General features: G+C 36.3%; 1 protein-coding gene across 1 annotated transcript in view; it reads right to left on the minus strand.

Annotated features, from left to right (window-relative positions):
• LOC145986423 (putative chitinase 10) overlaps positions 1-21,344 on the minus strand; it is an 87,401-nt gene that overhangs the window by 42,574 nt on the left and 23,483 nt on the right. Inside the window, exons 2-7 of the mRNA XM_083120425.1 lie at positions 18,854-18,920; positions 6,127-6,312; positions 3,070-3,170; positions 2,609-2,740; positions 1,900-2,027; positions 129-252 (exon numbers count right to left, since the gene is read on the minus strand). Of these exons, the coding sequence (XP_082976551.1) occupies positions 129-252; positions 1,900-2,027; positions 2,609-2,740; positions 3,070-3,170; positions 6,127-6,312; positions 18,854-18,914 (732 nt within the window). The 5' untranslated portion in view covers positions 18,915-18,920. The remainder of the gene's footprint in view (positions 1-128; positions 253-1,899; positions 2,028-2,608; positions 2,741-3,069; positions 3,171-6,126; positions 6,313-18,853; positions 18,921-21,344) is intronic.

Here is a 21,344-nt window from a genome sequence, read left to right on the forward strand (position 1 = left end):
CATGACAAGTTTGAAAAGCACACACTTCATAAGTTCCTGGCCAGAGAGGCTATCCACGCGCACAAGGCTCCGTCTGCTAAAGGTTAAGCAACTGCACTAATATTTCACCACAACAGAATTTTACTTACTGTATTGTAATAGACATTGTTTCCAACATCATCAGGCCTTCCATACAAGGGCGAATTGAGTCCAGTGACTCCATCAAATGCTCCATGGTAGTCATAACACATCAGGTTTATAAAATCCAAAGACCTAATAAGAAAGTGTGTATTTATCATACATAAGATAATGAATATTTTTTAAATGAAATTATAAGTAGTTGTACAGTGGGATCCATGAGTATTACCATGCAAATTGTCCATCACCATGTCCGTGCACTTTATTTGACCCAATAAGAGCTTCAAGAATTAAAAGAAAACTCAAAACAAGGTGTTGACAACTTCTGCACCAGCATACAGAAAAGTACATCACTTAAAAACACATTGGATGTAAGAGAAAAATTAATGAAAATAGTCATGGACAATTTGCACGGTAATACTAATGGATCCCACTGTACTCAGTGGTTTGAAATATATCAGTCAAATAATTTAGTGATTTGATATGATGAAATGCAGATTGCTAATTGTTGTAAAAAAATAGATTGACACAAAAAAATGATGATACAATATACATCATTGTCAGAGTATGATGGGGAATGGTATAGTAGTAAGTATAAGTATACAAAATTTTTTTTTTATTCCAGAAATTATGCAATTGATATTACTCCAAAATGTCTTACAATTTCATAATCATGTGTAATATTCAAAATTGGAATCTTTTTCAAAGCAAAATTCATTTATGTTACATTAGCATCATAATTGACTAATCTTTTCTGTGAACTTAGTAGCATATTAGAATCTATATACTTAAATTTGTAAACACAAGACATGTGATAATTTAGATATCCCTGAAGATTTAAATTTTTTGCAGATAAATGTTATCATTGCAATACTTGCTTCGACTAAATTCTTTAATTTACTTGACTTTTTGATACAATTCCCATGCATAAAAAGTAGTAGTTTAGCAGCTACAAGTACAGTTTTAATATTATTGGTTCCAACCAAAGGTTCAATATGAATCGTAGAAAGCATTCTGTGGCATTTAGCCTGTTATCAGGGCTGCATGTAAAGCATTGCCACCCCTTCCACATCAATATTGTGAAGGTATTTTGGATTGTGTATGCTTCATTACTATAGCTCTTTTCCAATCAGTCTTACGGTGGGCACTCTACATGCTGGCAAGGGAAGTGGGGAGCAGGGAAGCGACCAATCCAGCACGATAAGAAACGCAGCAGCCTGTAGAACAAGGTGCACGTAGTACTTCGTCCCACCGTGTCATAACTCTTAGCTGTTGTCTGGTTGGTCTGCTGCATATTCCCCACTCTCCACTTTCCTTGCTAGCATGTAGAGCACCCGTCGTAAGAGTAGAAAAGACCTCTAGTAAAATGAACCCATCTCAGGGCTCTCCTGTTGGTCTAGTGGTACCACTGTTATCTTTGCAATCAAGGGGCCCAGGTTCGAGCCTCAGTGGACATATGCAGTGTTTCGCATCCCACTTTAAACAGAAAGTTCATTCCGATTAGTCTATGTGAGCATAAGTTTGTAGCAAATAACAACTAAACTACAACAATGTCTTCAAAAAACTTTGGAGGGATGCACACATGATTGATTAAATAATTTGGTGTTTTAAGTCCACTTTATGCACAGTAAGGCTAATCGGGACTGCACCTTCAGTTTAAAGTGGGAACCGAACCACTATGTGCCTCCACCAGTATCGAACCCAGGACCCCTAGTGATTACAAGGTGGCAATGGTGATTCACACATGTATTTTGCTTCCTTGTGTAATGTTATCTTACTTACTTTGCAATTGCTGGAATATCATATGCAATGTCTATAGTTCCCTTTCCTGCTGATACAGCTGCAGTCAGCATCAAACCTTCCGGCTCAAAAGCTGCCTTCATTTCCCTCAATAAGGTTATAAAATTTCCCTGAAAATTATGCATAATTTTCAATTCAGAAAAAAAGTCTCTCATCAAATATAAAGTGTATGAAGAAGAATGTTGTCTTAACTTCAGTTGTCTTGTTCTCATAATATGATATTCTTGTGCACAATGAATTTATATCCTATTTCAGTAAATGTATGTACACATATGCATAATTTAGTATGCTAAGTAATTTTAAGCTCCTTCTATGTAGTTAAGTTTTAAACTTAAATGTATGTTCCTTCTTTCCAGTTTTATTATTCTTTATAAAATATTATTATGTTATTCCAACAAGGTACAGTCATATTTATTGTTTTATACATTTGATTTACTTACATTTCATTTATTTTCTTCCAATAAGTAACAGATTTTATTGTATTTTTTTGATTCCTTACATGCCCTAGGAATTGTAAGTGTCATGATCAGCCTCATACATTTATTCTATCATGAAGAAACGTTTGCAGGAGAATTATACACAGTACGCAGTATCTTACAATGTTGCTGAATTTTCTTAGCCTACATTGTATTTCATTATAAGGTGCAATGTGTTCCTTTCCTTTATTACAACAAGACATTTTTATTTTTACCTTATCTACAGCCCTTCCACCTCTTGTAGAGGGGTATTCCCAGTCAAAGTCCAGTCCATCAAAGTTGTATTTCTTTAGAAATGTTATAGCATTTGTGATGAATCTTTTCCTATTGGCTGGAGAGGAAGCCATCTGGAATGGTAGTAACACTTAAATACAGAGAACATTCATGTGTAGATACAACACATTGAGAGCAAATTCAGTTTGATGAAATGTTGTTGTAGAAATCTGCAGCATTAGTTCAAAATAATATTCAACCAGGCCGACTTATTACAAAACTTTGTTCCTCAGAATGAACAGTTTTCTTATCAATATACTCATGCTCTTCTATTTGTGATACATTTATACAACTAGGACTATACACACTTTTTATAAATGTCTTTTAAATATATATTTCTACATTTTTGTCTTGACTTTATGTTGAATTATGTGTAACACTTGAATTCATGCTTAATACTTACATGTGAATACTTCGGAGAACCCTCGTTCCATCCACCAATTGCTAGAAGAGTTTTTAAATTTGGATTCATCTTCTTAAGTCCTGTAAATCTGACATATGCACCTTTTTTTTTGGAAGAAACCAAAAAAAAATAAATGCATCAATGTATGTTATAACTAAATTTCAATTATGCACATATGTATACATAGTACATACATATCTGCTGTGAATTTTTTACAGTGGTCATTTGCCTTTGCAATAATTGGAATCTGAAGTTGGAAAAAGGGGTATATAATGTTCAACAATAATAACAATTTGATATAAAATATTGGCATATGCACAGTTCTTTGTAGAAAGGAAAAAAAAGCAACAACTTAATATTTATTGTTGAAATTGTGTATTTGAAGCCTATAAATTCTCTTCTAGTACATTACATTTATACATTGAAGGTTCCCTTTATTAGAGGTATCAGCCCCATCGTACATTGGTATTAGTGGTCACAATCATTTCACCAATTTATGTTTCCACTGTAACGTGTTTCATATGAGAGAAATCAGCAGGAGAAAAGATTTAAGCAGTGATCGGAACGCTACATTTTAAAAGTAGCTTCGCTACAGCTACAGCTACTCTTCCAAAATGTAGATTCGCTACAGCTACAGCTACATTTACCAAAAAGTAGCTCGCTACACTACTCCTGTTCGCTACTCGCTACTTCGCTACTTTTTGCGCTACTTCTGCATAAAAAAATTAAAACAACGATATGGGTATTAAAAAAATCCCCTACTACTGGTAAATAGATTGTTATTTATTATCATGATTCCAGTCATTCGATAATTTTAATAGAAATGTTACTTCAGTTACTTATTTTTACAATAGTTTTTGAGAATACCATACCTATGCAAGTGGCATATCAATTCAAATTTTGATATATGAATATTGCAATTAGGGTGTTACCCAAATTAATTATTACAACTATACACAAATAAAATTTGGTAGCATTACGTATTTATGTTCACATCAACATATTTTTCTTGAGAATAAATATTTCATTTTTTATAGACTGATATGAAGTCAGCATTTTGAATGAAAAGTACCTGGAGCCCTTTGACTACAAAAGAGCCCCAGGTTCGATACCCAGCAGAGGCACATAGTGGTTAGGATCCAGTCTCGATCAGCTTATCTATGCATAAAATTGACTCAAAACAAAAACTAGGAAAGACTCCAAGTTGGGAGGATGAGATCCTCCTGCTCCTCCATTTCCCGCACTGCTCATCATTCATCATTCTTCCTCGTTCTCACAACTAGCCGAAAGTGGCAGAAAGCGACTATAGATAAGAGAATAATTAAATAAACCATTCACCCTCATTGTCATGATTGAGAGAAGTGGAAGAATAGATGAGGAGGTAAACAGAAGAGGACAAATCAATGGTGGTGGACTATATCAAAGCGTTCGGAGAATAATATGGAATAGGGATATACCTATGAAATGCAAGAAGGTAATATGTAACATACTATGTGCCAATAATTACGTATGGAGCAGAGACTTGGACAATGACATAGAGAGACAAAGAAAAGATGCAGGCAGTGGAGATTAAATTTCTAAGGAGTCTTTTGAGGAAGATTAGAAGGGATAGAATAAGAAATGAGGAGATCCGACGGATGGTGGGTGTAGTGAAGCTTTAGGACAGAATAGATCAGGCACAGATGAGATGGTTCGGACACATGAAGAGGATGGATGCAGAAAGACTACCAGTAAGAGCTTACAATGTACAAGGAGTGGGATAAGGCCAAGGTGTCGGTGGAAAAAGCAGATAGTGGAGAGTGTTAGGAGACAAGATTGGAACACCTTGGAAAGAGAGGAGTTGTGAAAGACCAGGAAAAAATGAAGAGGCTTGACTTCTATGCCGACCCAGCCAGAGGCAGGAAACAGCGAAGGATGATGATGTCATGATTAGCAAAAGTTACAGAAAAGTGACGGAAAAGTAGGAGAAATACATAAATTTGAAAACTATGTATATTAACTAAAGAAAATTGTCGTATCTGCAGGAAAGTCAACAACTCGTACATACTTTTTGCAATATGATAAAATTATTGAGGAAACTGTGGTATAAACCTGAGTGTTCTAAACATATTGTAATTTTAAAATTTGTGAACAAATACTATCGCGAAAGTAATTGTAATTCCAGAAACTCGATCATTCTTGCAACAATAATTTCTTGCTGGTGAGATCCTATATACTGACGATGGTCAATGCTGTTAACGTACTGAGCCATTTATTGCTGGCACTATTCCCTTGTCAGTGCAGTGGATATTCCATTGCTCGTTTTTGCACTGCAAGTTATGTCTTACACAGCAATTAATGACATTTTGGTGTCTCTTACACCATGAATATGCACAGGATTTGTTCCGGGGTTGACGCAAACGAGGCACTTTTTTCCAGTGGTGCAGCAAACGAGGCAAAATAGCGATGCAGCTAAAAAACGTAGCTGTTAGCAGGAATATATTCATATATGTCAGTTAGTTATCTGGATATCTGAATTCTTCAGATACTAATTAAAGAAATTACGCAGATATCTATAATCTACAATCTAGATAATCTGTATCTCCATGTAATAGACTGTCTTTATGAACCTTCTGCAAAATTAAGGGTTATTGTCGATTTTTTCTGACGCTGTTGCCACATTCAAAATTCACCTCAAAATGCCGAGAAAAAATGTAGCTGTAGCGAAATTTTCGCTACAACTACAGGAATTTTGTAGTTTCGCTACCGCTACAACTACAACAAAATGTAGCGCCGCTACAGTTACAGCTACAAATTTTGTAGCTAGCTACAGTAGCGACGCTACAAGTAGCTTGCTACTTCTGACCACTGGATTTAAGTGTAGTTATTCCAGTACTATTCCAGCAAAATACTAGGTTAATGACAGATAAAGTGCATCATCAGTGCAGAATTTATAATTGTTTTCTTTTTCAGTGTAGATTTAACTTTGTGCAAACAAGTTAACAAATAATTGACTAATTATTTCTCTTTTATGTACAAATTCTTGAAAATTTTAAACTTCTGCACCAGTCTTATTACCTCTTCCCCAGTTTTCAGGAAGGTCATTCCATGGATCAAGAGCCACCATAATTCCTTGATAGTTGAGTCCAGCAAATCCATAGATGATGTGAGTGCAGAGGAATGGATCAATGTTTTCCACATCGAATTTTCCACCTTGTGGTCTGTATACAGCCCAACTTCCATAGTAGCATACTAGATTCTTTCCTGAAAAACAAGATGTATTCTTTATTCATAAGCATTCATAACCAGCTCACACAAAATGGTGCATTTATTGCATGAACCAAACAAATCTACAGAGAAACATTTCTTATATTGGACAGTCTGTGGTCTTACTCTGAAACCTTTTGTTGTAATTTGAATGCTTCAATTCTTACTTAATAGAGTGCTCAAAGTGGAGAATGTCATTCACCAGTTATGAAAATTTGCATAAAGCATTCTCCCAGCTAGGATAATTTGCATGAGTATCCCCCCACTTGCTTCATCCTCTTCATGTTGAATCATATCAGAATTCCCACTGCATCTGTACCTAAACATCATCAACATTCTGCCTCCCACATCAGCTAAGAATTTCCGCTTTGAGCACTGCTTAAATATAATTTTTCTCTTGAATTTTGTGGTATCATAAGAGAATTTCATTCAGGTAGATTTTGCTGTGGTGGTGTGTGAATATTTATTACTATTTTGTCATTTATTTCCATTAAATTTTCTAATTATTTTTTGTTCTCCAATATTTCATTGAATTTAAATTATTTAAGTAGTTTAAGTAGAATAGTAAGTTGTGGAATTAGTGATAACTAAGAAGTTCTTAAATCAATGGCTTTTAATTTTTCTATTACAAGTATAGTGTCAATTATTTTATTAATTAGTGGAGTAATTTTATTGTTATTAGGAATAATATTTTTAATTAAGGATGTTACAATTTTTATTGAGTGAAGTATTGTTAATTTAAATAGTTCTAATATTATTATAACAATATTGTTTGACTGAATATCTTTAATTTTTATAGGATTAGTTATATATATTTCTTCTATAGTTATTAATTATAGAGGCTCTTATATAGAAGGAGATTATAATATAAATCGATTTATTATTTTAGTTTTATTATTTGTTGGATCTATAATGTTTTTAATTGTTTCTCCTAATATTATTAGAATTATTTTAGGATGGGATGGGTTAGGATTAGTTTCTTACTGTCTAGTAATTTATTATCAGAATGTTCGTTCCTATTCTGCGGGAATACTAACTGCTCTATCCAACCGAATTGGGGATGTATTTATTTTATTATCTATTGCTTGAATATTAAACTACGGTAGCTGGAATTATATTTATTATTTATGATTAATTTCTGATTTTGATATAATATTAATTTAGCATCCATGCTAAAATTATCTCGGTTTCGTCTATCGTGTTTCCGGAATTGTGAATGGTAACTGGATATCATGTAATTGACATCCACCTGCTTCCTCAGCTACCCCTTTCACGCATTCTTACTACGGGGAACCCCATTTCCTATGGGGAGTCCCTTCCGCATAGGTCCCACAGATCTCCCATGGTGCGTTTCTAGTAGAGCACATAAGATTCCTTTATGATTTCTTTGGAACCGCCTTTCTAACTGCCATAGTACTCGTCCTACAGAGGTGTAAACTATACTTTCCCACACTTTCGGTGGTGTCTAGCTGCGACACTGAGCATCTCTCGGAAAAGTGGAAGAGGAACTTTCGTTTGGGTTTGACGCGATGTATCTCTGGTTTCATTTATGACCATTACTTATGATACACCCTGTATATATATGTGCATATATATATATGTGTGTGATAACGAATACTCGGAAGCCGTAATGTTAAAAATTCATCACCATATGCCTAATAGTCTCTGTGAAAATAAACATGAAGTTACGACAATTTGGCTAACATTGTTCAGATAGGCAATTGAAACTCTCTTTAAGGCACCCCCCCCCCAAATAATTTAGTTTGCGCACGGCTATGCCAGGATTGCATTACAGATTCTTGATATTCTGTTCTGATAAATATTCAAAAGAAGAGGAAGCATTCTGTTTTTGCGTGCCAGCGCGCGTGTGAATGTGTAATCACTGACACGTTAGTCTTGGGCAGTTACTCTTTTTATTTTGTGCTTTGTTACGTCCTTCAGTAACAGTGGTGACGATTAAAGGAACTGGGGGAAAGAGGCGTTCCCAGTTCGTCCTCGCGCCCATCAGAGAAGAAAATCTTGGTAATTAAACGAACTTTTATCCCAAATATGCATTTTCATGTGATACTCAAGAGAATAACATATGTGACTGCCCTCCCCTACCTCAATCACTTTTTCCCGTAAAGCGATGCGTTCCCAAGGAAAGCATGCGTGAAAACAATAGGAAGACAGCAAATTAACATTGACGGGTGTGTTCTATTTCTTGTTTAGAAACCTATCTGCCACTGCTAATTACTAAGACGATTAAATATTGAAGTACTATATAAAAATGGTTTTAGTGTTAAAATTAAATCTATAAAATGAAAAATTGTCAGAGCGAAGATATTACCATCTCGTGACGAGCAGAAGACGAAAATTATTTACTGAGATTTAAGTCTCGAATGTACATTAGTGTGTGTACGTGTGTGCATAGTGTTGTCTTCACAGGCCTCCCGATAGCTTGTTATAACTCTGTAATCAAAGTTTCCCAGGTTTTGATCCCCGGTGGAGGCACGTTGCATTGCACAGTGGTTCGCATCTCACTTTAAAACTGAAGTTCCAGTCCCTATTAGTCCAACTGAGCATATAGTGGGCTTAAATATAATTTTTGTGGTGTTCGTTGGGAAACGAGGATGCTATTTCAGCCGAGACAAAGCTTGATCCTTGCGTCCCAGTCCCAGTTTATGGGAGGATACGACGCTCCGTGTGGAGAAACAGCCTCAATGTTTGGGGTAAAATTCAGAACGCTGATTCAGATATAAAATCAGAAATTTGATTCTGGTGGTTAGCGATGGTACTCGACAACATAGCAATTCACATAATATTGGAGGAAGGATGTTGCAAGATCAATTCCTTCTGATGAGTATACCGAAGTTGTGGGAGATGATAACCCCCGTCTTCATCGGACATCATTTTCCTGCAACATGTGGGCAAATATAGATAATTAATTTGCTCCATGTTTCTACAGTCCCTACCAAAAGTTTTAGACCACCAACTTTTCTCATATAAATGAATCCTAACCGAAAGTTTTTGGTACAAATATGGAGTGAAATTGTATGGAAGTAATATAGTGTATGAGGCATATATTGCCGAAAAAATATTGGTATCCCGTAGTTCTTGAGATACGAAAGTGGAATATTAAATTTCTTAACTGAAAAATCCAGCATTTTGAAGTACAGATGAATGTGTATAAACGTAACCGACGTCGTTATGACACTACTGAATTTTTTCCAGTATTGTGGAACATGAATGAAGGTTTTGGCGCAAAAAAAAAATAAAAAAAAATTATCGTGTTTTATATTATTTTTTCTTCTAAAATTCGCAAAATAAGAAAAATACAGCGAAAACTGAGAGGTATTAAGATAACAATATCTTCCTCAGTGACTGCGCTGGAGTGAACAAATTTTATCAGTCATTAGTTAAACTGTGTGTCAATAGATGGCAAAGAAAGACATATCTCGAGTAGTAGCAGTGTGCAAGTCCACACCATGGACGTCCGCAGGATTTTTTCCAGGGAGGGGCAAGGAAGGTATTTTATTTCCAGGGGGGGCAAACGAAGGCAAATTTTCACCAAAAATAGTGTTGTTCCATAAAAAAACATTGCTTTAATTTGAATTTATGGTGTTCATGCAATAATTAACACATATTATTGTGGCTAAAATGAAATTATATGTGTGAAATACATATTTTTTGGTTGACTTTCATTTTCCAGGGGGGTCACGGCCCCCTTCCCCCCCTTCCGGACGCCCATGGTCCAAACCTGTTTTCGTTACGCTTGATACAGTATCTAGCATTCTTATTCGTACACACGGATTTTCAAAGAAAATGCTTTAATATCTGAAAGGAAATACACTCTTTTGAAATTTTTTCTTTACAATTCAATAACTTATATTATTTGGAACATAAAATCTTACCCAAATTCTGTATCTATGGTATAACCAATGACAATAATAAATTAAATGAAACTGAAAGAGAAACATGCCATTTTTTGTACAACTTTACTATTCGCACACTTAATAATATAAAAGAAAAAAGTATATTCAGAGCAAATTGACCGACAGTTCTAATACTTTGATGCGTATCCTTTGGCTTTAATTACTGCTTGACACCTGGTCTTCATAGAATTAACCAGTTTCCGACATGTTTCAGAGCTTATTTTATTCCACTCGGCTTGCACAACAGTTTCAACTCTTGTTTGGACTTGGCGGCTGCTTTATGGACTCGCCTCTTCAAAATTGCCCATAAATGCTCAATGGGAGTTCAGTCTGGACTTTGAGCTGGTGTTTGTAGTAGTTTGGACACATTCCATATTAGCCAATTCATGTTAACTCGCGCCTTACGCTTACTGTCATTGTCTTGTTGGAATCTGTAGATAGGCGGCATATCCATTTTTTGGGCACTCTGCTTTACATTGTTCTTCAATATGTCCAAATAGACATTATGCATCCATGATACCATCAATAAACTGGATGGTATAAACACCCTTGGACGACATACAGCCCCAAATCATTAATGACCCACCACCGTGTTTAACTGTTGGAACTGTGTTAATGTGATCATTGTCTTTATTTGATTTTCTCCAGACCCTATCTATCCCATCTGACCCGTATATATTAATCTTGAACTTGTCTGACCATATGACACTATCCCAAAATTCCTGGCCCTTGTGGATGTGCTCTTTCGCGAATGAAAGTCTATTCCTGCGATTCACCTTATTTGCATACGGCCTCTTTCGTGGTATTCTGCCATGATATTCGTGCTTCCACAAGGCACGTCGGACAGTTTGATCGGACATCATCTTCCCAGAACATTTTCTACTAACGGTGTAACTGAGGAACACTTAGACGGGGGTTTTCTCGCACTCTTTTTAAAATAAAGCGTTCATCGCGTTTATTCAACCGTCTCTCTTTTGGTTTTCTCGGCACATTCTGTGTTGAGCCTTCCTCTCTAAATTTGTTTACTATGTATTGAACTGTGGAGTGTGATTTATTGACTGTTTGTCCAATTTTTCTTAACGAATAACCTCTAAGGGCCAAATTTATAATAACATCCTTCAGATCGGAACTTAGTTCCTTCACCTTGCCCATTTCGAACACGCTGATAGATAGACGATAGGCCTACAACAATACCTACGCCAGCATTCCGTTTGACGGGGAGCGCGCCTGCATGTTCAAACTTGTTACGAAGTTGCAAATTGCACGAAATCGCTCGAATAGCGGTTGCGCTGTATGCGAGGAAGATTGAAACTCTTGCCTGTACGAATAACAATGTTGCATGAAACAGCGTGTTTTTCTCTTTTCACACAAATTATATGCTCTGTTTATAAACCTTGAACATACATTTTTATTGACATTTGTTGGTGAAACCTTCATTAACATTAATTTCCAGGTACATATGACAATGATTATATTTACTAGTAGATATGACATTTTTTCCTCGGAAATTCTATGTGTACGAATAACAATGTTACATACTGTAATCAACAGGCTGTTTGAATCGCAAGCTACGTGATAATGGTGGGAAAATCTGTGCCCGTGGCCGTGAAATGGCAAATAATTGGTATGTACAGATGCAATAGGTCTCATAGAGAAATTGCAGTCGCATTGAATGTGAGTAAAACCTGCGTGGCGAACACAATACACAAATTCAAGCAGCAAGCTACAGTGGTTGATAAACCACGCTGCGACCGCCCCAGGGTAACGTCTGTATGCGAGGACCGGATTATCGCGATTGGCAAAGAATAACCGTAAAGCCCCTCTTCAAGCAATAGTGAGGGAATTTGAAGATTCCACTAATAAAAGGGTCTGAAAGATGACCATTTCGCGTCGTCTGGGGGAATGTGGACTTGTGTCTTACGCTCCTCTCAAAAAGCCATTGCTCAACAATGTACATAAGAGAAATCGTGTGAAGTGGTGCAAAAATAAAAGAAACTGGTCCATGGAACATTGGGGTAAGGTCGTTTTCAGTGATGAATCGAGATTCGTGCTTTACAGCTCCCGAAAAGTGAGAGTTCGGAGGACAGCAACCGAGAAACTTCTCCCCGAATGTCTCGTGCAAGCTGTTCAGGGTGGGGGGCCAATCAGTCATGATCTGGGGATGCATGTCTGCTACAGGAATCGGGATTTTGAGATTGATTCCTGGCTCCATGGATTCACGAGAATACATCGAAACAATGAAAGATAACATGCTTCCGTCCACCCAGAAGCTCCACAACGGGTACTTCGTCTTCCAACAGGACAACGCGACTTGCCACACGTAAGCAGCAACAATGGCTTGGATTCAAGCGAGGGAAATCCCATTGTTGCCTTGGCCCGCACGAAATCCGAACCTGAATCCTATATAAAACCTATGGAATACCATTGGTCTTCGTGTAGCCAGACGCCAGCCAAGGAATGTCTGTCCAGGAACTTCGTGAACAGATCTCCGAAATCTGGAATGAGATTACGCCTCAAGAATGCCAGAAATTGGTCCGCAGCATGAGAAAACGTGTGCAAATGTGCTTGAAACTTAAAGGTGGACCTATTGACTATTAAAATTTCACACTTCATTCATCTAATTTCAGGAGAAATGTTTGTTTCCAAGTATATTTTCAAAGTTCAGATTTAATGATTTTACAAATTGTACCTTTAGTTGCATCTATTAGTTATAAGTACCCTTACACTTTCTTGATCTTGATGTACCTTTCAATAACATTACATAATAATTCCAATTTTGTATTAAAGTGTTAATTTCATGAAAAGCACTCGCATATGTACTTTTTCTGTTTGTCTGAAAAACACATGACAAGGTGGTCTCAAATCTTTGGTAGGGACTGTATTAACAATTGCATTTAAAATGTTTTTCAGCAGTCAGCATAGATTAAATAGTACATCTTCCTTCTTAAACTGGCTGCCTGTGGCACAATTAGCATTTAATGAAATAATAGGCGTTGAATTAAGTCAAAATACCAAGAATATGAAGCATTTAGGAAAATATGGTAAAATATGAGACTGATTATAAAAATGCTTCCCCTTGTGTCCATATTCATCCTTACGAAAATCTTATATTATCCACCCCCATCCCGGTGGCACGATCCTGTTCTTGCAAGAGCTTGTAGTGAAAATAGTTTCTATCTCTGTAGCCGAGTGAGTTGAGTGGTCTTTCTCATAATCTCGCCACGAAAGGTGCCGGATTTGAGTCCCCGGCCTGTTCGTAGGCAGTGTGCGGATTAACGACAAAAGACAATGATGTTCTAACCTGGTTCCTACATTTTACATTCAGTTTTTCAGGGTTAACTAATATTTAAATTTGGTTATTTTGTTGTCATTAACTGAATTTCATTTCTGTTATCGACTATCAAGATAATACGTCTTCACTTTAATTAGTTTTCTGGAGTGTTGAAGTACCTCTGCCCCCTCCGCATTTCTCCCTTTCTTTCGAACGAAGCTTCTGCACTGAATGTGAGACATATTTGGCATATTTTTTTCCTCGCTAAATAATTTTGTGCAATTACATGCTGTAAATCTGTTCCAAATAGGAAACCAGTGGTATCATATCATTCCTCTTTCGTATCTTAACTGCCAGAATCTTACACATTATTACATCAACGATTTTATTGCGGTGACTGAGGAGGCAGACCTTGACTTACAAAACGAACAGGCAGACTAAAGGAAGGTTCGCAAGGATGAGACGTGAAATAACATGGTTATGAAACTTTGTCATATTGTGCTACCAAATCTTCGTGACCTTGTTGAGGCTGTTGTTCATACGAAGACGAAAGTGAAGAACTGAGTGATTCAGCCGAGAAATAGGGTCATATTTACAATGTCGTAACGGTAAGTGAAGTTCATCACACAATATACTTGACAGACTGATTGTGTTTTTCACACGTTGATGCGACTTTGAATAAAGAGCCGTGGAAAGGAAGCTTACCCGACACGGAATATATTTTATATTACAATAACTACATTTGGTTTATATACGTTTCTGATTTTGGTAGGGACAGTACAGAGAATGGACAATGTAAAATGGACAATTTAGAGAAATGTATGATGCCACTGATCATTCGATACTAAGTAATATTCCAATCATGAGTCGCCAAACTTGCTACGAAATCTGCTGCCTGCCTGGTAGATGGACGTATTCAGTGGCTGTGAGATTGGAGTCCATTAGTGGTGACGTCACAAGCAGACTACGAGCTGGAACTGAGTCTTCACAACGAGAAAACGTGTATTCTTCCTATCCAATTCATTGCTATTTTCCTTCGGAAGGGGTAGCTTTAATTATTGTGACAGCAGTTATGAAACAAAATTATGGTGTGTATCGTACATCAATGAAGAGATGAGATTTCGGAGAATACGACTATATATCACACATATCTTACAGAGGATAAGTAAAGAATAACCGGAGTAAGAAAATCATGCATTTTCAAAACATTCCACTTCCGAGCACAGCCTAAGCCGAGCCGAAGCTCACCCGATCTGAAGTCGGCCACGCTGCCGCTATGGATGATGGGAAATCGTGGGAAACCAGCAGCCTCAGGCGATTGAACCGACGACGCCCATTGGCTAAGATTTGAGTTGGAGCATTCGCTTTACTCGATTTCCTACTCCATTTATTCTTTACATTCTCATATGTAAGGTATATTTTATATATAGACGTATTCTCTGAAATCTTATCTTTACATTGATGTACGATGCACATCACAATTTTGTTTCTTAACTGCTGTCACAATAAATAAAGCTACGCCTTCTGAAGGAATTGAATTGGATAGGAAGAAAACACGTTTTCTCGTTGTGAAGACTCAGTCCCAGCGCGTCGTCTGCTGTGTCGTCACACTATTGGACTCCATTGTTGTTGACATATACAGCGGAATGTGTTCAATTATTAGCCTCTGTAAATCGTATCACTATGTTTCGGATTAGGTCTAACAGGTGTGATTTTTTATAATAGGACGACGTTCAAAATCTAAAGAAGCGTTATGTTTCCTTTCTGTTTGTTAAGTAGTTCTTTATTGGAGTTCCAACAATTGCATGAGAGTTAGAGATGTTCTTTCACTGGTTTCATCATTATATCTATCCTTAAGTAACTAACTCTTCAGCATTCTTAAACCCGAAGGTTTATGGCCTCAACAACACAAGCCTTCATATCCTTATCGCTGAAAATATTTGAGAGGGAGAAATACGATGTTAAAGAATCAAAGAGTACACAAACTACTTAATTCCTAAATGCTAAACATTGGAAAAATTGATTGATTTGTTGTTTTAAGTCCACTTTATGCACAGGAAGGGTAATCGGGACTGTCTACAGTTTAAAGTGGGATCCAAACCATTGTGCCATGTGGATCCACCAGGTATCGAACCCGAGACCCCTTGATTACAAGGCGACAACGTTACCAATTGAAAAAATTAAAATTGGCCTTCCAGCTCCCATAGTTTAGCGTTAAAATTGCTGCCTTGATATCAAGGGGTCCCGGGTTCGATCCCCAGTTGAGGTAAATATTTCATTAAGTCGTTCAGATTCCACTAAACGGGCTTCCCCGATGGCGTAATGGCAACATCGTCGACTTATAATCAAGGGGTCTCGAGTTCGAGACCCTGTAGAGTGCACAGTGGCTCGGATCTCACTTTAAATTGCAGTCCAGTTTAACCTATCTGTGCATAAAGTGGACTTCAAAAAACAATTCAATTCCACTAGAAGCTATAGCTCTCATCCCGATTAGCCTGTGTGCATATATAATGGGCCTTAATACAAATTCGGTCAAGCAATCATTGAAATATGGTGCGAATATCAGCAGGCTTGGGCAATTTTCTTGCTGGCAGCCCTAGTCCTACATGTTAATTAATTGAATCGGCAGGTTTAAGAACGGAATGAAGACCAAAAAATGGACATCATCGGAAAGCGTCGCTCTACACGTGAGTGTGAAGAAAGATATAAAAAGCAGTCCCTAGGTGAAGATACAAAACCCTGAAATCAACGTAAGGTGTAAGAAGAAAATTAATCCCGGACCTTATACAATTATTATTATTATTTTTTTTTTGATTTCCCACAAATTTACTTTTTGGACTTATTCCCTTCTTAAACCTGCCGATTCAATTATAATTTGTGAGGTTAGGAAGCAATTGCTGCAGTACCACCATAGCAAATTTCATTCCGTGCAGAAGAATCAATCTTTGAAGCACTTCTAAAACTATTGATCCAATTCTGTTCAGTATTTATGCATAATATATTCTGAAATAAAATTATAATATTCAGCAGTTATTTTAACTAATCAAAATTCCCAGTGTAAGAGTTGCAACTATAGTCATTGTTTTTAAGTCACTGTATTTGTCTCCTATGGAGCTGAATTTGTAATTAAAAGATGTTTGTTCATTGAGAATGGCACCTCCTAAGTGAACGGTATTTAACTCTCATCGTCCCCAATTTTAGACCTAAGTTATGAATTCCAGCCGTTGAACAAGGAAAAGTTAGATATGTCATAATGGCATCATTATCATACTTTCTATTCAAGGGCGATATTGTTTATTTGATGCCTACTTTATTAAGTTAGTGCCGCTTTTCTGAAGATCGAAAAGCTACAATCTTTCGCCGCTCCCTGCTATTGTGGTTCGGGCGTTTAGAACTACGGCATACTATGAGGCAGAAAGGAACTCAAAATAAAGATCCTCCAGCAGCTGCTCGCAATGATTGAAACAATCAGAATTGTCTTCTTCGAACTTTATAAGCTTTGTGCTTAGCATACCCCCATTAACGGCTGCTTGCGGCAAACCAAGTGTTACATTCGTAATCGAGTTGGTGATGAGAGGTTGAGTGCTCTATCTATTCTGTCCTTTGAGAAGGAGCTAGCAACATCTTTGTATTTAAACAAGGTTGAAGCTGCTTATAAAAACAGACGTATTTTATCGTAGTTCCTTGCTGTGGTTATTTTCTTATTTGAACAAAAAGTACTCGCACTCTTTTCATAGAGAGAGTGTTACGTTAGTATTTATACGTACATAGCCTATAGCCTATTCAGCGAGTTGATGTAGTTTTATAGTGTATTTTCTTTACTGTTCATATGAATTGCAAGTATGTGATATTATTCCTCACGATAATGGCTTATGAAAAGAATACATTACAATTATTGCATTTTATATTGCATAAAAAATTCGTGTCTATGGAACAAAATGCAACATAACATCTCAGTGACTTATCTTTGAATCTGACTGTAAAATATGTAACTGGTAAAATTATACCGTAATAATATATTACGTAATTACCTTTTAGCCGATATTAGTTAGCCCCCGAGAATTTGACTCCGAAATCTATAGCCCCCCACTTATTTTAGGCTGGCGCCGTCACTGCCTATGGGGTGGAATGGAATGGTCAGCAAAGCGTGTTACGACGCCAGAGTTCCCAGGTTTGAATCCCGGTCTTGTCATGGGTGCTCATTGTGTCCATCAATTTCATCATATATCATCACTCTTCCTCATCGTCGCTATTTAAAAAGAATCCATCGCTTAAAAACGCATAGGATGTAAGAGAAAAATTAATGAAAATAGTCATTGGCAATTTGCACTGAACAAATCCACCCCGTGTTAAGTGCATAGGGAGTAGAGTGGGATGATGAACAAGTATTACCAAGCAAATTGGCCATCACCATGTTCATTCTCTCTGTTTTGCTCAAGGAGAGCTTCAAGAATTGAAACAAAGCGCCAAACAAGCCCTTGGCATCCTCTGCACCAGCAAACGAAAAAATGCATTCCTTAAAAATACGTAGTATGCAAGATTAGAAGTAATGAAAGTAGTCATGGACAATTGGCCTAGCCATACTTGTGCACCCCACTGTACAATTAAAATTAATAAAAATAGTGATTGAACAATTATTTGCGTCCACGTCTTGTTTAATTTGAATGTAGTCTACATTCTTAATAAATGTGCAGTTCTTTATAAAAATACAAACCAAGGATTTGTAAGTGAACAAGTGATCATGGTTATTTTTTGAAGGACATTCGGGATACCTTAAGCTTAAGGTCTATAGTCTCTTTTAAATACGTCAATGGGTTACATTAAATGAAGGGCTCGAGTGTAAAACATGGTAAGTGACATTTTGGTAATTTCTGAGTTCATTAAGAAAAAAGGTTATTTGAAGCTATACTGTAAATAAATTGTTTTCGTGTTGTGTTTACCAATTTCAGAAGGCTTCACCGAGTCCAATACAAATTGTATGACATGGCAATTTCACTCGAAAATTGAAGAATGGTACATTTTACTTTGTAATTCAAAAAATTACCGAAATGTAACTTACCATGATTTACACCCGAGCCCTTCAAATGTATTGTGTTGATTCTCGCTGCCAGACAGCTAGTTTATTCTTCTGAGATATATCGTCATTTAACACAATATCACCTTGAAATTTCACTGTTTTGCTTTACAAATCTAAATGAAAAACAGTCCAGTTGAATATTGATTGCAAAACTTTATCAATAATTTTCAATTGTGAGCGGTTAATGTTAAAGTATGAACATAAATTTAATCCTAAAATGATCATTATATTACACTTGAACAAAAACCTAGAAACAATATACAAGCATGTATTTACCTTGAACAGGAAGCATAGAAGATAGAAATGTCAGAAATCCCAGCGCAACCACAAACTTCATTTTTCTCTGAAAAAAAAAATAACCTTATGAAATTCAATTTTAGTGCATAGATTACTTCAAGCCACATGCAATACTTGTTATAAACCAACATGTCACTTAATAATTGCTTTGCAACGTAAACTGTAGCTGCCCTGGAATTATGTATAGTGTGTGTATCATCCTTATTTGATTGCTCGAGTAATTCTAATGCATCAAATACATTATTGGTCAAATTATTGGACTCATTGTTAAAATGAAGCACATTTGCTCGTTTTGAATGTTCTAACTATTATAATATATTTGATTTGAGGATTGATATAACTTTTTATAGGATGAAACTGTCTGCTTCATAAAACCTTGTTTCCCACAGTCCTTTCTTTTACTGTGTCCCAAGAATAGGTGGCTACACAATTCTTTGCACATTCGCAAAAGTGCCTGGAACAATACGTACATTGTTTACCTTGTTATTTATGCTATTTGTTTGGTTATAACTAGGGGCCGTGACTTTATGTCCTAGAAAACTGTAAAATATGTATGTAATTATGTCATAATTTAAAAATATGTCAGAAATATTCCCAGTAAAGCCAAAAATATGCACAACAGTACTTTCGAATTTCTCATTGTACTAAAAGTCAGTATCTTCTAGGGAGATCAACTAGGGTTGGGGTGAGGTATTAAATGAAGTCAGAATCCCTTTTACCGAAGAATGTAGTCGAAAAATACTGAAAATATCCTGAGGTTCACTGCAATTGTCCTAAGTTTAATTTACTAATATGTCAGATTTACACCTTTGTGGAAACTAAAGCATAATTGGCAGCTCACTGCGGCTCTGGTAAATCTAGGCTATCAGTACACAAACACAACCTTTTTAGGCAAATTTTAACTACATAGAATCTGAAAAACAACCAAAACAACCAAAAGGTAAAGAAATGAAAACATTTGAAACTTGTTTACTTGTTTTGATTCTCGTGCCAGCACAACAATGACAGAACATTTTTCCTCAATAATGTTCGCACGGCTATCAATTGTTGGCGAGATAAAAAAGGGGGGTTATTATTTTTCTGTAGTTGGTAAGAAAAGACTGCATCTGCTTTTAATTTCTCTGTCCATAATGTCCTTACCATCGATAATATAAACTATCCGTTGAGCTAAAGGTACGAAGAATAAATTATAAAATAACCGATTATATGCAAGACAATTACAAAATTATACAGGAATATGTCTTATTACGAGAAAATTGAAGAAATATGTTGTAATAACGCGAAATTGGTAAAATATGCCTTATCAAGTTCGTCTATTTTGGCCGATTTTTAACAGATACTGAAAGATCTCACCCCATAATTCGATCCGATGCCAAACGAAAAATATATTATAACAAAGTCCCGGGCCCTAGTTATAACAAAGGAAATAATATTAATTCTGATTGTCGTTTGGGTTTTCTTTATTTGTATTTCCGCAGCTACATGTTCATAATCCACGTGGTTTGACATTTATAAATAAGAGTGAAAAAGGAATTGTACACAAGCAGTGATTAAAATGGACTCGAAAATAGCCAAAGGTAGGGTGACCAGACATAATCTTTTTAAGAGTATTATACTCTTATAGAGGTTCATATACTCTATACTCTTTTCAATTTGCAAAAATCCCCAAATATACCTTTTCCTTGCTATTTAATTTTATTCATTATTTTACGCATAAATATGCGTTAAAATCCACAGAACGGAAAACGTCAAGATGTCAACAAACTGAGGTATTTACTCCTTGACTCAAGAATTTCCTATGAACAATTTCAAGAGTCATTTTCATATTCCATCAACAAGCAAAACATATTTCAAATTCATTGGAATTTAATGATAATGATATTTTTGACACTTACTGTGCAATTTCAAAAGCCATTGAAAAACATCTTGAATGATTGGGGGAAAGAAAGGAAACAATAATGGGTAAGTGGAGGTCAGTACAGGCTGGGTTAAATTTAAAAGTGATTGTGCCTCTTATAAAATTCTTGTTTACTCTGCCTGGTACAAATGTCTATTGTGAAAGACTCTTCAGTGGTATTAAAACTTATTGACGAGAGAAAAAAGTACACTCCTGGTGTCAACACTCGAACAAGTAATGAAAGTGAAATCCAATGTGGACATGACCTGTGAAGAGTTTGCACTGGCAATAAAGGACGATTTAAACATACTCAAGAAAGCAAAATCATCCCAGAAGTATGAATGATGGTGCCCATTGGTGAGTAAGTATTTGTAATTAGCTAATTACATTAGACCCATAAGTAGGAACATTGAATTTTCGCGATGCGCGAAATCGTGAAAAAAAAGTGCAATTTTCAACATTCTGCACGTAACTACACCCCCAGTGATGAAATATGCACGAGTTTTATTCGCGAAGTAATGTGTGCTTTTCCACGAAATAAACGCTTTTTCGCGAAATAACCGTGAAATATCA

This window comes from Lepisma saccharinum, chromosome 1 (genome assembly GCF_977018435.1).
Source record: "Lepisma saccharinum chromosome 1, izLepSacc3.1, whole genome shotgun sequence".
Taxonomy (NCBI): Eukaryota; Metazoa; Arthropoda; class Insecta; order Zygentoma; family Lepismatidae; genus Lepisma; species Lepisma saccharinum.